Source organism: Falco cherrug, chromosome 5 (assembly GCF_023634085.1).
Source record: "Falco cherrug isolate bFalChe1 chromosome 5, bFalChe1.pri, whole genome shotgun sequence".
NCBI classification, from domain to species: Eukaryota; Metazoa; Chordata; class Aves; order Falconiformes; family Falconidae; genus Falco; species Falco cherrug.
Window position 1 is genome coordinate 37,135,818 of NC_073701.1, and position 19,306 is coordinate 37,155,123.

General features: G+C 52.0%; 2 protein-coding genes across 8 annotated transcripts; one reads left to right on the forward strand and one right to left on the reverse strand.

Annotated features, from left to right (window-relative positions):
• The first annotated feature begins 3,542 nt into the window (after positions 1-3,542).
• SERHL2 (serine hydrolase like 2) lies at positions 3,543-13,271 on the forward strand. 7 transcript variants are annotated; one of them, XM_027808381.2, is made up of 12 exons: positions 3,543-3,711; positions 5,639-5,860; positions 5,931-6,044; positions 7,121-7,162; positions 7,897-7,916; positions 8,117-8,191; positions 8,987-9,096; positions 9,361-9,440; positions 9,802-9,836; positions 10,589-10,665; positions 12,110-12,203; positions 12,489-13,271. In XM_027808381.2, the coding sequence occupies exons 2-12, from the start codon at positions 5,713-5,715 to the stop codon at positions 12,603-12,605; spliced, it is 912 nt and encodes a 303-aa protein (XP_027664182.1). In that variant the 5' UTR covers positions 3,543-3,711; positions 5,639-5,712; the 3' UTR covers positions 12,606-13,271. The 7 variants fall into 7 exon arrangements, with proteins under 7 accessions (XP_027664182.1, XP_027664183.1, XP_027664181.1 ...); XM_027808382.2 differs by having other exon boundaries at positions 3,543-3,704; XM_027808380.2 differs by having other exon boundaries at positions 3,681-3,788.
• Positions 13,272-14,197: 926 nt separating this feature from the next.
• On the reverse strand, positions 14,198-17,606 carry RRP7A (ribosomal RNA processing 7 homolog A). Its single transcript, XM_055710702.1, has 7 exons — positions 17,456-17,606; positions 17,236-17,378; positions 16,921-17,046; positions 16,507-16,630; positions 15,760-15,857; positions 15,163-15,361; positions 14,198-14,667 (listed from the first exon to the last, which is right to left on the reverse strand). The coding sequence occupies exons 1-7, from the start codon at positions 17,505-17,507 to the stop codon at positions 14,582-14,584; spliced, it is 828 nt and encodes a 275-aa protein (XP_055566677.1). The 5' UTR covers positions 17,508-17,606; the 3' UTR covers positions 14,198-14,581.
• Between the last annotated feature and the right edge of the window lie 1,700 nt (positions 17,607-19,306).

The window sequence follows — 19,306 nt, forward strand, 5'->3', positions numbered from 1 at the left end:
TCTGTAGTTCAGACCCTCATTGAGGCCTCACCTTTCTTAAATTGTGTTTTCCTTCCAGAACAAGTCAAATTAGGGGATAAGGTCCTCACCTCTGCAATCTTGTGTACAAGACAGAGACCAAAAGGGCAGCTGTTCTCAGGCAGGGGGACATCAAAGAGTTTGCATGACAAAGAGAAGAAGACTTATTAGGGATCCATGCACTGGGGAGGTGGGGGCTTCCCTGTGGTCGAGTGCCTCTCTCCTCCCACTGACTGCACTGTGGGCTGCCCAAGCAGCGCCTGCACCCGACACCAACAGCTCTGCACTCACCAGACTTCCCCCCTCTCTTGCAGGGATCACTCCCCTGTTCTGGGCTGCTAGAACAGGGAAGAAGCTGGTTCTTGTCACAGAAAGAACTGCTCTGCAGGCCCTAACAGCACCCCAGACCTGCCTGCTGCCCATAAACCCAAAGCCTGGGAGCCAGCATGCTGGGGCTGGTTACGTGATACATGCTGCCCTGTGCTCACTTTTATTTTTCTGTCTACTATAAATTGCAGCACATGTTCACGATGTGGGGCTTTATACAGAGGTATATCCCCTATATATCTTCTGAAAGGAAACACTTAAGCTAGCAATAGCATGGTTTTTTACTTGTATAACTGCACAAGAGAGTTTGGGGTACAGGGCTATTACTAATAGATCACCATAAATAGATCAATATGTCAGTACTTCAGTGCTTGAATCCAACCAGCTATGGGGAATTTGTCCCTTGATAGCAATCAATTTGCTGTACTTAAAGTTTCCTCATCCAATCTGCAGCTAGCACAAACTGATCAATGCTGTTCCAAGTCAGCAGAGAGTAACAGCTTTGCATGTCCCAATGTTCACTCTTGCAGGTCACCTCCTCCTTTGCAAGGACACCGAGGTTAAATTATCCTGTGCTAAGCACAGGGGATATCTCAAACTAACTCCCATTTCTTTATGCAAAACCAGCCTTTCTTACCACCAGGCCCATGCAGCCCAGCCAACACCCCAGCACCTTTCCAGGCAGAGTCTAATTTGATCCTCCACAAGGAGCAATTCCACTGCAGAAGCCTGCAGCATTTCTTAGAAGTAGCTGCAGCAAAATTAATTCTGAGCTATCTAAATTTTGCCATGCATCCTGCACAGAGCCCTCCTCCTGGGGGGTGGTTTGCCAGGTGGTTGAGGGGAAGATATGCAGTCTTGTAAGATGCTGGACTGCTCTTTCAGAGGGGTAAGAAGCATTGCTAAAGAAGTCATGAGGGACCTGGAAAAGATCTCAACAATCTGGCTTTGGCTAGTAGGATGATGGTCCTGCTCCTGAGGGAAGGTCCAGGGCTGCATCCCAGTGCAGCCTTCTCCACTTGGAGCTCTATCCCACATCACCAATTGCTGATGAATTCTGTGAGAAATTTTTCCTTTCCCATGAGGTGCCTGCTGATGGAGCTTCCTACCAGAAGTGACTTGGGATGCATGTCACAGGAGTCCAAATTCACTAGAGAACGCATCATTCCCACCTAAGCCCCAGAGGTCATGTCTGTGACTCAAAGCAGAGAGAGACCACATCCTACTGGCTGCCAGAGTTGGGGAGACGGCCCAAGGTGGTGGGGGAGAGGGTCCAAGAGCTGTGAGTGGTGACGCACATACCACCAGTGCAAGCATTTATAGCAGGTCCCAGTGTTATCCCAAACAAGGCTGGTGCCCAAAACTGCTATTAGGTAGAGGTCAGGGCTGCCAGATAAACCACTCTGGTAATTAACATCTACCTACAAGCTCTGTCCAGAGCTCTTGGCTGTTAACAAGCTCCCTGGGATCAGCTTCCAGCATGTAGCAGTCAGAGGATGTTGCTTGTGTGTACAAGTTCTCAGAGGTAAAGTTCCCTGTGCCTGAGGGACATGTGGCAGCCAAGGCCTGGGGTCTGTGAAGGGGATACCCTGTACTGTGCTTGCATGGCCGGCTGGACAATGCCACCACCTTCAATAGGTTCATTCCACTGCTCTCCAGAAGTGGGTCTGGCTCACGAGGATAGGTTGTGTCATGTTTCAGGTCTGCATGCCTGATTCTCTCTCCTTTTCGGATTGCTGTTACGTGGCAATGGATTTTCCTGGCCACAGCCTGTTGTTCCACCAACCGCAGAGGTTTGTGCAAAGGGTCCGTATCACTTCTGCTCCTGATACAGGGTCCTCTTCCTCAAAAGCCATGCCACAGCCAGAAGTACCACAAGCCTAGCAGACACTGCGTAACAATTACACCGCTTTATGGTGGCTTGTGTCACCAAGAAATCCCAGCAAATCGCAGGAAGGTGCTGCCCTCCACAACAGCAGTGACTGATTATGGAGTGCATTTTACAAATCTGTTCTGCAAGGTGTCTTTTGCTTTTCACCTTTTGTAATCAGACACCTGCCTCTGACAGTTGTAGGAAAGAAGCCATACACGGTACTGTGTCCTCTCACGCTCTATGTGGCTCCCCAGCATTTATGGTCTGTTTTCCTGTTCCTCCCTCCATGGAGGCCTAAGAAAAAACAATGCACTGGACTTTCCAAAACTGTAAGAATTCATGTTCTGATTTCCCTCATAGCTCCTATTTCTTCTCAGCAATGGGTCCCCAAGGTTACCTTTCAACTACTGTGGTGCAGAGCCTATTTTGGCAGGATAAGTTTGAGCTAGGCAGGACAAGCAGGGCTGTAAGCTTCTACACTGGTTTCTTTCAAGCTTTGCAGACTGTTCTGAAAATGTATTGTGTCATTTAGGAGACTGATGTGCTGAACCAAGCAGAGAGTTTTCAATTACCAATATAAAAAAAAAAAAAAAAAGACTCCCTAAGAACAGACATTCATTCTACTCTCTCCAACTGATCCAGCAAGGCATCCCACTGCTCACAGCATGGTTTGACTTTGCTTTGTTTGACTGCAGAGTCCTTCACTGAAGGGGATCGGTTGTGGCCTGCATTAGGCCTGGCAGACTGATTGCTGGAGGAGATGCGAGGCACCAGCAAGCAGTGTTCCCAGCCATCCTCAGATACATTCTTGAAGCTTGGTCTATGCAGCCACCCCCCTTCTGAGCAACTAATGAGGCAAACTATGTAGAAGCCTCTCTAGCTAAGAGGGGTCTGTTTTTGCAGAAGAGTGGAGCGGCTAAGGCAGTGCTGTCTGCTGTTTATCTGCTGCAGCTTGGTCCTGCCGTAGAGTCAGTGCACTGTGATGGGTCACAGTATGGGAGCAACTGCTGTCAGTGGACCAACGCGATTCCAGCAAGTGTTACGAGTTCAGAAGAGTTTCTCTATCAGAGAGAGACAGAAGTTTAGCATTGGTGTCAAGCACTGAGCCTTTTTGATGTCGCTACGATGCTCCTGGGTCACAGTTGAAATACCTCATGCTGTGTTGCTGCAGTACAGGCAGTTTCCATTGTCAGTAACGTGCTTTCTGCAGGTAGTCAAGGATGAGGCCGTGCCTCCGTGACTGCAACTCCTCACAGCTCCCTAACATGCCCAGTAGATTGATCGCAGCTCCAGATCCCTGGTAGATCATTAATTCCATGTTACTCTCACCGAGCCCCATGCAAATGCAGGCTCTGAGGAAGGTGCCAGCTCCTGCCCACAGCTTCCACCTGCCCCAGGCACCACAGGGCAGGAGCTGGGTCATGCCAGGGGCTCCAGAACCAGCTGGAGGAGGTGGCGGCTGCCGTGGTTCCACCTGTTTGCACAGGCAAGAGGTTTGTGGGTCTGGAGAAGGGGCCAGGCTGGGCTGCTGTGACCGGGGGAAGAGCCAGGCCAGGAGGAAAGCGAGTAGGTGCGGTGCTGTAGAGGGTCGCGTTTGCCGGGATGGGCCGTAGGGCCAAGGGTGGGGAATGGTGGGGAACCTGGAAACGCTCCCCGGGCAGGGAAAGCCGCGCCTCCCCGCCCTCCCGCCCACCACCCCGCTTCCCAGCCGGACGCCCGCAGCCGGGAGGCGACGAGGGAGGACAAAGATGGCGGCTGGCCCGCCCCAGCGCCTCCCGCGGGCCACGGCGGCCCCGGGCCAGCGGCGCAGCAGGCGGCGCCCCGGGGAGGCGGGGAGCAGGGCGGCGCGGCCGGCATGGCCCGCCCTGCCGCCGGGCTCCGTCCTCCCGCCGCGGCCTTGCTCTGCGCCCCGGCCGGACGGAGCGGTAGGGCTGCGGCGGGCCGGGCGCAGCGTGCGGGCGGCGCGGGGAGCGGGGCCGGGGGGCCGCCAGCAGCCCTGGCGCTCCGGGTGCCGCGGCCGTGCGGAGGTCGGTCCCCGGGCAGCCCTTCCCCGGGACCGAGACCAGCTGCCCCAGGGTGCCCGGAGGCGAAGGCCCAGGTGTAGGGAGACCCCACCCGAGAGCCGGGAGGGACCCCGGGGCCGGAGCCCAGGCGGGGCGGGCTCGGGGAGGGCAGTCAGGCTCTGCCAGGAGCCCAGCCCGCCAGGCAGGTCCGTGGGGAGCGGGCAGGCCCGCGGTCACGCCGGGAAGTCGGCCCAGGGTTGTCAGGATCGGGCCCGATCCTGATCAGGGATCAGGGTCAGGCGCGGCCCCGCGGTGGCGGCAGGCAGGGCCGTGGTGCCGGGGCTGCCGTCGCTGCTGCAGACCAGCGCTCCCGCAGCGGGGCTGGGGATGGTCCTGGTCCCGGTTGAGCGTAAATCGGCTCATGGGTGGGAGGGAAAGATGTAGGGGGGAGAGAGGGATGATAGGGAGGCCCCAGGTGTGGCTGACTGGGACCATTAGGGCCTGTAATTGGTCTCAAGGCCCTGATGGCAGCCTCCCCTCTCAGCCTACCCCCTCTGACCTCACACCTTACAGAGGTATGGGCTCAGGAGGGACTTGCAGAGTGATTTAATTGCTGTTAGGTCTCAGGGGCTATTTAAGGGAGCAGAGATCTGAAACATGTCACTGGGAAGGGTATATGGCACGGGAGACTTGGGAATGGGGGGCCACAGGGGTCAGAAGAGCTTGGGGGTAAAGGGGAGGTATTCAGACCACCCCTGGAAGATCCCCAGAGGCTGGGTAGAGCTGGGGGTTCACTCAGGAACCCAAGGTTGAGTAACAGTCAGAGGTAGTGCAGCGATTGCCAGGCAGATTCGCAGTGATGAGACGGGTCTGAGGTTGAGCAGGTGCCTGGGAGGTGGTGGACCCATATCCCGTGCAGGGTCCCTGGCCCTCAGGGGTGCAGAGGAGGGTGACAGCAGAGACCTGCTGTGTGGCATGTAGCCAGCTCCTCTCTTGAAGGTGCCAGCTGGTGGTGTAAAAGAGGAGAAACACCAAGGTAAAAGAGAAGGTGGTAACAGTCTAGTACAGGAGGCAGCATCCTTATTCCCCAAATTGTCTTTTTGTCCAGGACAGGTGCCTGGCTGACTGCAGCTAGCTGGGGGAATTCTGTGTGGTTCTCTCTTGCCAGAGCTCCTGTACCTTCTGGTCAGGTTGCAGCTGCTGCAGAGACACAGAGAGGAGGGTTTCTCCTCCTGCATAGGGAAAGCATGTTTCTTCCTAGGAGCATCACTAGTACGTGCTGGGAGGAAGATTCCCCAAACAGGCAGCCAGGGACGGCAGCTTGGGATGTTGAATGGGGACCTATAAATCATCAAGCTGCTAATTAAGACCACAGGAGGCTGGTGAGTTACTAAAGACCTGTATTACTCTTTTTCAGAGCTCTGGGCCATTAACAAGATTCCTGGGACCTACTTGAGTGCGGCTCTCCAGGGACATCACTTTATTTTGGGCATGTTCTCAGAGTTAAAGTTCCCAGTGCCGTGGGGCCATGTGGCAGCCAAGGCCTGGGGATCCTCAGAGGGACACCCTGTGCTGTGCTTGCACGGCTGGCTGGACAATGCCAACACTTTTGACAAGCTCATTCCACTGCTCCCCAGAGGTAGGTCTGGCTCATTAGGATGGTTCTTGCGTTGCAGGGCTACACTAATCTGATACTCTCTCCCTTTCAGGTTGCTATTATGTGGCAATGGACTTTTCTGGCCACGGCTTGTCATCCCACCGACCTGCAGGCTCCCCCTACCATTTTCTGGATTATGTGACCGATGTGCGCCGGGTTGCAGCAGGTGGGTGGTTGAAGGGGCCCTTGAGGGGATGTTTGTGCAGGGGGTGCTATATTGCTCCTGCTCCTTAAACAAGAAGGCAGCATTTACTGCCAGAAGGGTCAGTTCCCTCTGCTTCTCCCCAGCCTGGTGTTAGCTGATGCTTTGTGACCACAGACTGAATCAGTATCCCTCTTCCTCGCTATCTTGTGAGAGGAAGAAACAGAAAGCCCTGGGAAGCGAGTGTTTCTGTACTAAAAAGCAGTAGTGGCAAAGTGGTAGATGCAAATAGTTTTGCCAGACTGACTTTTTGTAAGCAGCCAGTGACCTCTAACCAGTGTTAGGTGTAAGCTGGAGACTCTTGATTCTCCCAGATGGCAGCTTGCTTTAGTATTGTACAAAGAAAGCTGTAAACCAAGGTGTCTTGGGTTCTTAATAACTCCTGATATAACTGCCCATCTCGGTGCTGATCTTGCGGGAGGTTGTGGCATGTGCAGTTTTGCATCCCTCATTCAGTATACCAATAGCCACTAGAAGTTCTTTGATGTACTAGAGGGTAAACCACATCTTTCAGTGAGGTGTATTTCAGATGGGCAGCACTGTTGAAGCAGTATTTTCCCATAAGCCTCTTGGAGTGCCATAAAAATGCACTGAAGAGCCTGATGTGCTAAATGGTCCAGAGAGCTTCCGCTTGGAGTAATCATGATTTCCCCAAGGCAGTGGACCTGTCTCTGTGTCCTCACGGCTCTTGTGGAATGCCCTGCAGCAGGATGCTTTGTCAAGGTTTCTCTTTTCCAGCAGATGCTGCCCAATTAGGCTCCTTTGCTTCTTGCCAGTCTTATGTCTGGCAACGAAAGGGAATTTGCTGTAGCTTGTTTGTCATACAGAGAGAGCTTGATAGCTGGATGACTTAACTACCAAGGAAACGAGGTGGTAGAGGCTCTTTTTCTTTAAAACTGGCCTATAATTTCTGGATTAGGAAGAGAACTGAGCAGTGCAAAAGCTCTCTCAGGGGAAAGGGCCCATGTTAGAGAAGCAGCAAGATGCCGCTGCTCTGGTTTCTAATGCAGCACTGTCTGTTTTTGTCTATTGCCACTTAGCCTTGCAGTGGAGACGGTTCACCCTGATGGGTCACAGTATGGGTAAGTGGCTCTTGTCCTTGTTAGCTGTGAGATTTGTGGAAATAGGATTAGATAATTAATTTACAAGACATGCTGCTAGGAGCTGGGCTGGAATATTTATTATATTCTGTCAAGTACCAGGTTCCTGCTTGAGCAATTCAAAAATCCGTGCCCTTGTTTGTAATGCCTCTGCTTTCAAGACCCTGTAGTATGAACAGTGGTAGCTCTCGCTGGCTTTTCCTCCACCCCCCGGAGGGAACAGTGATGGGCAGAGATGGGTGATAAATGGCAGGAGAATTTGCAGCAGGCCCTCCTGCCCAGTTCCCACAAGGCCACAAAGCCTGTGGACAGCAGGCCCTTCTTGGTGGGTCATGGAGCTTGCTGAGAGGAACCGAACTCCAGGCTCTATCCCCTTAGGCTTGGGACGTGATTGGGTTTTGCCATGATCTGGGTTTTGCTCCCCAGGGCTGCTCTGGCCACAGCTTACAGGACCTGTACACCATAGCATTTTAACTAGTAACTTCTCCATGGCCTTTGCTGTGTGAGAGGGAGGTGGGGATGGTGCAGGATGGGATGTTCAGCCCTGCTCTCTGCCTGCATCCTGTCTACTGGGAGAGCTCTGTCTGCAGCTAGGGCTTTATCCCTTGGCACAATGTACATTTCTGCTTCTAAGGCAGCTCCTGCTGTGGGAAAGGGGACTTTCTCTTACTGGGGGATGTCCTGGACATAACTGGACACCGTTCTCTCCTTTGCAGGTGGGTCTGTGGCAGGAATGGTGAGTCAAGCATCCTTTCTTCATGGGGTTTCTACAGCTGGAAAGACAAATGGGAGAGGAATGAAGGGACAGACTGCATTGGACTCGGATCTCAGGGGAGGAGAGGCCTTTCCCTGACTCCCTCTCCAGTGGAGCAGGACAAAGACATCACTCATTGCTCAGTTTTTCTCTTTCTCTCATATTGTTTCATCTTTCTTCAGTTCTGTTCCCTTTATCCTGAGATGGTGGACAAGCTGATCCTGCTGGAAAGTCTTGGATTTATGCTAGCTGCAGAGGTTAGATTTCACATGTCCTTTCCTTCCCTTTGTAAAGTAAAAAATACATTTTTCTTTTCTTTCCCTTCCCTCATTTGCTTAGAGAAGGCACTGATGTGACCAGTTCCTGGCAGTTCACACAAGTCTCGGGGCTCTCCTTTTTGGCAGCCACAGATCTGCTCCTTGTTGCATGGCCTGAGGTCCCTGCTTAGGGTGGCCCTTGAGACATTTGGTAGTGTTCCACATCCTGCAGTCTCTTAGCACTGAAATTCACTTGTCTGTGCCATGTCCTTGTACAAAAGGAACTGGAACCTCTGTCCAAGGAACTGCCAGCTGAGGTCTTTTTGCCAACAGCTTGTTAGGTGACCTGGGTGCAAGACAGGTGGATTTTTCTGTTCCTGGCAGGACATAAAGCTGTATTCCCAATCTGCCATCATCGCTACCAGATGCTGGAGCTTTGGTTGGCAGAAGTGGGACAGAAGCCCAGGGTCGGAGAGACAAAAAGATACCAGATTTCTCTTGTTCTTTTCAATAGTTGTCCTCAACTCAGAAGTGAGGTAGGAAGAGGCAGAAAAGGTTGTGAGGGTAAAAAGTTACTAAGCTCTTTATAGCAGTGCTTAGCTTTCTATCCTTACCTTGCTGTTTAAGTGTTGCTGTTCCCTTTCCCCCGGAAATGGATATTTTTAATATGATGTCCATAACTGGTACCAGTTCTGAGGGATGTTGAAGGGTGAAATACCCTCTTCTGCCCTCTGATAAGGAGTACAATGATTCAGAACAGCAAGGTTACCCCAGTTCCCTACCTCTTTGTTTCAGGACACTGATGCATGGCTGAAATCAAAACGGATGGTGATTGACAGATTACTGAGTCTAGAGGCAAAGCAGCAAACTCCCAAAGCACGGAGCCCCGAAGCAGCATTGCAGAGGTGGGTTCCCGTTTGTCCTCTTCACTTGCTGCCTGTCCTCACCTTAGAAAGAGCTGCAGCTCTGTGAATGGGAAACTGTCCCTGCACTTCCCCTTTCAAGTCCTCCTGGAATCTCAGCAAGACCTTTTGCTTCTGCTGCCAGAAGCCGCTGCTGCTTCCTGCTCTTTTCTGAAGCAGCCTGAGAGCTCGCTGTCACCTTGTGCCATTTTCGCTTTGCTTCCTCCCTTTTCCAGCAGCACAGTCTCTTTGGCATGTCTCCCCCAGGCTCTTAGAAGCAAACAGACATCTGACAGCAGAGGGTGGGGCAATCCTGCTGCAGCGAGGAGCAACTGAGACACCCGCTGGTAAGGGGCTGCATGGAGACAGGGCTCATCGCAGTGCTGGGCCAACACTGGGTGTGGGAAGGGAGCAGCGCCAACAGCCATTGTCTTTTGTAGGGTACAGGGTGCCCTGGCTACAAGTTTACACAGCCTGAATGGGATCAATTAAGTCTGGAGGCAGACCTCTCCATTCCCAGCAACTGGGGTTAGTGCTCAAGTTATAGAAGGGGGCTAAAGAAAAGAGATCAGAAAGGAGGAGAATCTGAGTTAATCCTATTCCTCCTGTCTCTTAGAGTCTTGGGCAGACCCCAGAGGTGAGGGGAAACGGAGCAACTCCAGCTCCTGTGAGACATGAAGACTTTCTCTTGTTTTTTTTTCATTCCAGGATTGGTATATAACAGAGACATGAGAGTCCGTACTGTGAGTGTTGCTCTTCTGACATGCCCCCTGCTGCTTTGGAGCCCTGAGCTTACGGAAAACTCAGGGATAGTGGAGGCTTGCTCACTGAGCCCAGGCCCTTCCTCCACCCAGCCGTTTACTCTCTGCTTCCCAAATTCCCACATGTCTTTTAAATGGTGCTGTTAAAAGAGCCTGCACTTGATCATTAACTGACTCAGCTTACAGAGTCACTGGAAAATATTACTGATTTCTTTTTTAGCAGTTCCTCTGCCCCAGGGCCTCCTGGCCACATTTTCCTGCCATTATAACTCTTCAGGCAGCAGATGGATGGATGCTTTCTGTCAGCTTCTTTGTCGGGTCACCCGTATAAGGGGAGAGAGTTTAACAGTCCTTATGTTTGATATAAGGGCCTCCACTACCTGTGCTACTGCCAGGGTATGAAAGCCAGAGTAGTGTACCATCTCCTCTTCAGTAAAAGGATTTTTAAAGCTTTTCTCTGCTATGAGATCATTCCTGCATGTGCTGCATCTCAGCAGGCAGCATTGTTGGCAGTCCTGAAACGCAGCTGGACAGAAGGAGCCTTTGCAAAGCCAGCTCCTCTTCTGTGCAGCCTGGCTGCCTGTCATGTCCCAGCATGGCAGCTTCAGGGCCACAGCCACTTCTGCCTTCAGAGCTGCTAGTACAGGAGGGATCAGGGACACCCTCTAGGGACACCCTCTGCCCCCAGCTGCTGTCCCTGACCATTGCCACTTTCCCTGTCTTTGCGCCTGCAGCAGAGTCAGGAGGCCTTCACAGTGGAGCAGTGCGTGGAGCTCCTGCAGAAGATCCAGGACCGTGCTCTCATCATTCTGTGAGTGAGGCACAAGCCAAACCAACCTTTGCTGCCTCCCTGCAGCCTGGGCAGAGGGAGTGAAAGGTTAGACAGGAACCTTCCACTACACGCTCCTCTGCAGCAGCCACCCAGACCTTCAGGCCAGTTGGCACAACAGCACAGCCTCACATGTGAAAAGCATTTTCCTAGTTCCCCACTACTGCCCTGGGCCAGGCAGGCTCCTGGAGCAGGCAGAGAGTATCTGGAACATTCTTCTCTCAGCCTGGTGCTGTGCTTTCAGGCTGGGCCTCCCTGATGCAAGGCTGACTGAGGAAATGCCTGTCCTGTCTTCCCTGTGTTCCTGCCTTCATGCCCCTGTCCCATGACTTTCCATCCTTTGGCCCTACAGCAAGGAGCCATCTGTGAAAATATGACCCTCCACAACACTGCTCCTTCTTGCTTTCCTCCTGGCCTGGCTCTTCCGCCCGGTCACAGCAGCCCAGCCTGGCCCCTTCTCCAGACCCACAAACCTCTTGCCTGTGCAAACAGGTGGAACCACGGCAGCTGCCACCTCCTCCAGCTGGTTCTGGAGCCCCTGACGTGACCCAGCTCTTGCAAGCTCTGCCCTGTGGTGCCTGGGCTAGGGAGGAGCTGTAGTGAAGTAGCTTGGGGCTTGCACAGAGTCCCACAAGCTGTGAAGCTGTCTGGGTGGGTAGCTGGTTCTGTCAGTCCTCTGCATTTTTTCCTTGGAGGGCAAGATGTGCAGGGCTCTGGCTACCTTGGCCTGTGTGGTGCTGTGAAAAAGTCTCTCTAGGAAACAGGGTGCAGTTTTGGCTTCCCTGGTCTGTTGAAATCATAAGAGGCTAAGGATTTCCCTACTTACCCAGAAATGCAACTTTATGGTAAGGACAAGTCCTCTAGGCCATACAGACTGAATGCCTTTGAGCCTGGCTTGTCACCTTGTCCCATCACCTGCAGCACGGTAGGAGACAGCATGATCTTAGCTCTGCAGGTCTGTGCTGGCTGCCTTGGTACTGCCCTGGTACCTCCCTCCCCGAGCAGGACACACCCTGTTTAAAACAGCAGCATGGAGGGGAGAAAGGGACTGAGGGGAGATGTAGAGGCTATATGAAAGGAAAAAGAGCAGAAAGCAGGGTGGGGGCAGGGAATGGTGTACTTCTCCAGTTAAAGAGTCAGTCCTGGGGGGACACAATATTTAACCAGTCTCTACTCTGATACTACTAGGCAGTCACCCAAAGTATTAAACAGATAGTTGGATAGAAAATAGCTGCTTAGCCAAGCTGTGTGGTGCTCCTCCGACTACCATGTATGATCCTGTAACCTTGCTGCTTACGAGCAGCCTGGAAAGAGCAGTTGGGTCTGTCACCTCACTGTCTTAGGGACACTGCTTCTGCCCAGGACAGCAGCAAAGACAAACTGAGGCATGCTATGTGTTGTACTGAGCCTTGCCCTTGCTTTTCAGAGCACAAGATGGACTTTTGGTACCGCACAAGCTAGACAGCAGAAATCACTTTGCGAAAACTCTACAGGAGGAGTTTGAGTCTACTCTCAAAGAGGTGAGAGCAAGCTCCATCCTTGCATCTCTGCTCTGTGCACCAACCTGGGACCAGCAGCTAGGAAGCAGCTCACCTTGATGGACAGCCCACACTAGTGGACTTGTCCTGAATGGCATAGCCCTTACATGGCAAGGGGGAAGCCAACCTTGGCTGCTGCCAAAGTCCCAAATTAATAGTGCCCTCCTGGAGCCAGCTCTTCCCTAGTCCTCCCAGCACTGTCCTGCCTCACTTGCCCCACAACCCCCTGGGTACTCCCGGTCCATATCTTGTGTCCTTTCCCTCCAGCACATCCAGCTAGTAGAGGTGCCTGGGAGTCATTTTGTGCATCTGAATGAGCCTGAGGTGGTGTCTGGAATCATCAGCAACTTCCTGACTGTGCAAAACACCAGAGCCAGGCTCTGAGAAGCCCTCATCGCTGCGGCAATCCAGGAGAACAGGGAGCCAAAAAGCACACCCTGGAGGAATTGTCACCATTCCTAACTCGCATCCAACATCAAGTGTCACGATACCCTCTCCTATGCTTAGCTCACTGCAGGATGGAAGCAGGTCTGCTCAGGGGTTCCCTGGAGGAGGGCTGAGCAGAGTTCTTCAGTTGTCAAAGGGCAAAGGAATCCCTTCACTTCCAGCTCTGTGAGTACAGGGATAGAGGCCCAGGGTGGCCTTCCCCGTGCTTGCACCCTGAAATGGAGCAGAAATACAGGTAGAGACATCATCTGTGGGAGTAGCATGAGAAAGGTGGCTCACCTTACCTCCTCCCCAAGGATGGTACACCCAGTCTCCTTCCAGGATTAGACCTTCTGAATAAACAGAAAGTGTTCTGCTTCTCTGCTTACTTCCACAAATGCCTGAGCTCAGAAGGCCTTGGTGTCTCTGTTCTACTGTGAGAGCTGCTGCTTTTTTAATCAGCTTAAATAGAAGCTCACCTGGGCACAGAAGGCCATTTTAATGAACTTCTAGGGAATGAGTCACTAATCCTCTCGCTGAAGCAGCTGGGAGAACTGCTATTAATGGAAAAGTTGGCAAGATTATTTCTGTCCTTCTAAATAAAGATTAATCTCCTAATGTTAACTGTCTCCTTGACTTTACAGGAGTGAACCTCCTTTCTTTCGGGACACTCGCCCAAGGAGCTAGAACACCAGTCTTAGAAGGCAGCAATTTTTACACAGCCTGCTTTAGACAGGCCATATTAAGGATCCATCTGCCTCCTAGTTAAAGTGATGCAAAAAGCCAACTGCAGCAAGCAGGCCTGGCAGCTTCTCCATGCAATGGAAACTACAGGGGTTTTTCTAGGGGAGGGTAAACCTGTTTTAACCCAGCTCAGTGGAATTTACCAGTATTTCCACCTTACATTCATGGTCGCACCTGTAACAAGGCTTCACACAGTAAAATAACTGTGTAAAAGCCTGGGGGTGGGGGGGTTACAGCCCCTTTCTTATCACAGAGCATGCTGGGGTGAGCAATCATTAGGCCCGAAGCTGCACAAATGTTACATGGGCAGTATGAAAGCATTGTCCTGTGACTCGATGTGCCCATCGGCATCCTTACCTGCCTCCTGCAGACAGGTTAAGTGCAAAAAGGGCCTTGGGCAGTCTGGTTTCTCCCTCCAAAGCCAGGCTGCCACCTCATCTTGCTCTAGTAATGGTGCTGAACATCAGAAGTTCCCACAGCCCAGGCTAGACACTGCTGTAGAGGCCCACACAGAGCCAGAAGACTGGGCACATCAACACCTAGCTAAGAGGGAGCTGTCTGTGAGGGAAACACCAAGGGAAGGGGTGAGGATCTGTACCAAACCACTGATAATTCCTTGAGACAACAGGTCTGGGACCTTCCCAGTTGGGCTTTTCCCAAGGTTACTTCCCTCCTCTTCTTACTCATCTCCAGATAAAATGTGCAAAGCAGCACCAGCATACAAGCCATGACTTTTACTGCCACCCCAGCACACAAGAAGCTGCCCCCCTACAGCAGACCAAGGGGGAGAGAAAGGCATTCCAATGTTCTGAGAACATGGCAGCAGTTTATTTACAGTTCTTCAGCCACTCCCTGCCCCTGCAGAAGCTGTAGTAGCTCTCACCAAGCTTTAGGAGGGCCTTGGGTGGCAGGGAGATACAGGCTGTCAAAGGAAGTGCCTCAGCCCCTCAACCTGAGCACTCTGGGAAGTGATGCCACAGGGCTGAACAACGACCAGGAGAGCAGGATACCGGTGCAAGTGAAGGAAACTCCCCCTCCAGCAGCAGTTTCTGGAATCTCCCATTTCAGATCCAAGGGCAGGGACAACCTGAAGCTGCCTCAGTTCCTTGAAATCTTTCGGCACGTAGGAGCCCATAGGTATTGCTCCCACCCTCTCCAGCACAGGCATCTGAGGAATAGCTCAGCACAGCTTAGTATGGCCGAAACTTGCGCTGGGCTCGCATCAGCGCGATTCTCTGCTTGTCCTCCTCAAATTTCTTCCTCAACTGGGCGATATCTGAAACAGGCAGAAAGAGAAAGAGGACAGGTCACACAGGAGCAGCAGATATCCCCCCTGGGGAGCTGTGCTTCCACACACCAGGAGGGGCTCAATCCTGACGCCCACAGAAGCACACTTCCCAGAGCAGGTCCTCTCGCGCCCGGGCTGAATGCCAAGCTAGGGCTCTGGCGGCCCATCTCCAGCAGTGCTGCAGCTCCCTCTAGAGGGGGAAACTGCCCAGGTTCCCCTTTGCATTGCTGCCTTCGTGCACCGAAGAAACATCTCCTAGGAAGCCACGACCTGCGTGCTCTCCCACAAAACATTCCAGCAGCCCTTGCTAGGACAGGTGGTGGCAATGGGCCTTAAAGAGCTAGTGAGGCCATTCACATAACCACAGAGTCAACTGTTGACCTGCAGGTGGACATAGCCTCTGCTGAAGGAAAAAGGACACTCTTTGGGCCACAGTGTGAAAGACAGGAGACACAGGCAGGGGTAGGAGACCTGGATACTCACGCTCTCTCTTGGTCTCACGATGCTGCCAGGCATAGAAGTTGAGCAGCTCTTTGCGGGCCCTTTTCTGTTTCTCCTTCTCCAGCAGCCGCAGGTTGGCAGCCTCTGTCCGGGGCAGGCCAGGCTTCCGGCCCTTCCGTGTTACCTTCACCCAGCCCTCCTCATCTGGAACACCTTCCTCCCTGGCCGCTTTGGCTTCTTCCTGTAAAGACAGGAGGGTGAGGCAGCTCGGTGCAGATGGGCTGCCAGCCAGCATAACGCATGGCTGCCCCACAGTCCCGCCAAACACATGCAAAGCTACAGCTCCTGCTTCTGCACAAGATTTGAAGAAAGGCATGGGACCAAGGGTGCAGGCATCCAACTCTCAGTCACAACACTGCACGCCAGCCAGGAACCAATTTATTTGTGGATACCTATGGTAAGTCCTGGATGGAAGGCTCATGGACCAAACTAGGACCTGGCTGCCCATCGGCAACTGGGAGTAAAACCACCCTGCCCACCAGCGTGCTTCCCTCCGCCCTTTCTACAGAGATCTTCTCTATTCCTTTCCTCTCCCCAAACAAACTGCTTAACTGGGTTCCTTCCCCAGCCTGACCTCACCTCTGCTATCCTTTTGTCGTAGTCTTGCATGTAGGCATCCACCTCAGCCTTCAGCTCCTCCTGATCCACAACTGAGGCCGCATAGCTGGCGATCCACTCTGAGACAAGAGAGGGCAGAAGTCAGCAGTAGCCTCTGTTAGAAGCAAGCCCCTAGCATTATGGCTTCGGACAGCTCTATAGAGAACTGCTCTGGAGAAGGACACACATGCTCTGTTCCCGCTCCTGCTCAGCCTCCCCACTGCCACACCTCAACCAACTCGTGGCCCAGGACCCAGCCGGTAAGACATGGGAAGAGTCTGCAACTCTCCCAAGCAGGAGTGAGCTAGCCCGAAACCCAAGCAGCACAACATTCAGGGCTGCGTTCCTGTCAAGGGGTCACATCTTAAGTGCTGTCATCTTGACAGACACTTGGTGCCTGTTATTGAGTCCGGATTCCATTCTGAGGGCAAGACACAGCCAGTTTGTCTGAATCCATGTGATACTGAAAAGATGTTGGGAAAAGTTGCCCTTCCATTGTACCACATGACCCCATTTTCCCATAAGGTCACTGGACCAGACTACAACACCCAGTACAACAGGATTGCTTTTTGTGAATAACAGAAGCAGGACAATGAAACACCGGGCATCTCCCAGTTCAGGACAAAATGGTGAGAATTAATCTGGGACATGCAGGGTAGGATTTAGCAGGGAATTAGTATAGTTCTTCCCTGGCACCAGCTAGCAGGAAGATAGCTAGGGCTGACTTACTGCTAATGCCGGTTTTCACAGGGTGACTCTCTGTTGATATCAGCAAGGGACCTCCCTGTGACAGGGCTTTGGCTGCCTGGACACCACCTGGTTTCCTGAACACCACATATGCTACTTGAAATCCCTAAAAGAAAAAGACACCTAGGCCAGTCAGATACATTGGGGAAACTGGGGACACAGCAAGGAGCTACAGTACAAATAATGATACAATAAAACAAAAATCAAACCGGAAGTTTAGTGGGATAGCAAAAAAAGGTAATGTAAACTTAAATAATTGCATCACACAATGCACCCAAACGCTTTCCCATATTTCACGTTCCAAATAGTACCACTCAGTGCTTTCATCCCCTCCCATTCTGACTACTGTAGCATCAGTATTCCCCTCCCCAGAGGGGAGCACTCCCCAAGCTTTACCGTTACAGATTTTCGGTTGAAGAATTTGGACGTCAGTTTTTCTTTTTTCTCTCCCGGCTCTGGCTTGTCACAGATGTCCACAGACTGCACATGCCCGCAGCGGGCGAAGAGCCGAGACAGAGCATCCTTGACACGGGGAGTAGGAGAACAAGCGGTACAGAACTGCGGGAGCGGCCCCCCTCGCCCACCCTCTCACGCACGGACCGCAGAGAGCAGCGGGAGGCTCCGGCGCGCCCCCAGCCCCTCCGCCCACCGGCTCCTGAGGCGATGCCCCCCCGCCATCGGTGAGACCCCCTCCCCCCCAGCCCCACTCACCGCGCTGCAGTACGGGGGGACGTTGAGGACGAAGAGGGTGCGGCGAGGCGGGTGCGCGGTGCCGGCCCCTTCGCGCACCTGGTGCTCCTTCACCAACAAGCAGTGGGGCGAGCGCTGCCGCGCCCCGAACTTCACCGCCAGAGCTGCGAACGACGCACCGGTTAAAGACCCCGCCGCCGCCCCGGCCCCGCTCCCGCTCCGCTGCCCCGGGCCCCCTCACCCGTGTAGCCCGGCGGCGCCGCTCCGGCCCCACGCTGCTCGGCGGCCGCCATCTTAGCTCGGCGGGAAGCGGCCGGGCGCGGGGGCCGCCGGGAGCTGTAGTTCGCCGCGGCGGCGCGGCGCCGCTAATGGCCGCGCTGAGGGACACGGCGCCGCCCCGGGCTTGGGGTGACGAAGCGGTTTGCCCCCGCGGAGCAGCGCCGCGGGGGCTCTGTAAGAACGCTAATTACACACCGTCATCTAGCCCGACAGTTCTGAAAATGCGTGCAATGTGCTTAATCCTAGAGAGGCAAATAAAAAATAATTTTTTAAAGATATGGAAGAACATTCAAAGACAACAGTAGTAACAACCGGGTTTAAAGACTCTTGTAAAGCAGGAAACGAAAAAAAAAAAAAGATGACCATTACAGAGGAACTTGTATTTATGACTGAATGGAAGGCAGAGCCACTCCAAAAACAAAGATATGAAAGCAAGACTATGTACAAAGTCTCAGCGGGAGTAAGAAATTATACGGAAAGCTGACTCAACCAAATAACCAAGTTAATGAACATCAGAAGAAATGCTACATACAAGAACTATGAAAATATACCAAACAAACTTGCACATTATGGCATCACTTCAGAAGTCATCGCATTTTGGGGAAAAGAAAAAAAAAAAGCAAAGGAAAAAGAAACAAATACCATTACAAATTACCTCCTACCTGCCCTGGCCAGCCACGTGGAGTTAGTGCAAGCAATCTGTGTTTTATATGCAAGTTTACAATCTCTAACAGCCCAGAAAACCCCCTGAAGCATGTTGCATGAGGTCATGTGCACAGATGTGAGGTCAGCAGGGGGTAGGTGAGCTCAGTGGGACACAAACAAGGTTGACTTGACAACTGCAGGCCACCCAGGAGAAACTGGAGACCTGCAGAGTGAACTACTGGGAAAGCACTAGGAATAACCAACTGGTTACTCCTTTCAGTGCCCAGCAAAAGCAGCCACGCTATGAAGTATTAGAAGACCAAGATACCTTTAGTGAACTGAGAAAAAAAAAAAGAGCAATGCACACCAAGACATTGCTGTAAGACAGGTCATGGGAGTGGTGTTTAGACAACCACTGACTTCAAGTAAAAAAAAATAAATACTGCCATAGATTACACAGCTAGAAAACGGAGCAGTAGTTCTTCCAAGAAAGTATGTTAATGTCATCAGAGTTTCTCACAGAAAACCTAAACACAATGCACAATTTACCAGCAAGTTAAAAGTGCATCTTGCTATTTGGCCTTTGGAATGGACATAAATCTATTAATTATGCCTCCACAATACATGTGTCTTCCCATTTCGTCAGCTTTCTATCTGGATAATTAAATCTATGATAATTAAAGTACCCTACTTCACCAAGAACTTGTTCCCTGATTTCACAGCTATTTTTTTTTTTATAAAATTACTTTTTGAATTACCAGTCTGTCAATAACAAAGGACATTCTTTTTCTTTTCTGTGGTAACAGAACTGGAACTAGGTGGGGACACAAATTGCTCCCACTTAGCAGCAAGATCAGCTACAAATTTTGATGATCCAGATTAAAAGGCTTATCAGTATCAATTCTCTCACCCATATACTCTTCTTGTCCTTCATCACATTATAGAAACTTCAAAACTGATATTCTAAAAGCATGCTTGACCCGATGTTGGAACACCACCTAAGTTTAGCTGCTTCACAGCATCTAAAAAGGCTTAGAATCCACTCTCCGTATAACAAATGTTTATTCAGAAACAGATAATACATTACCTTTTCAAACCCCTAATATTTCCTCCCCCTCCCCCCAAATTTTTTTTTTAACAAAACACGGGTGTTCGATGGACAATCTAA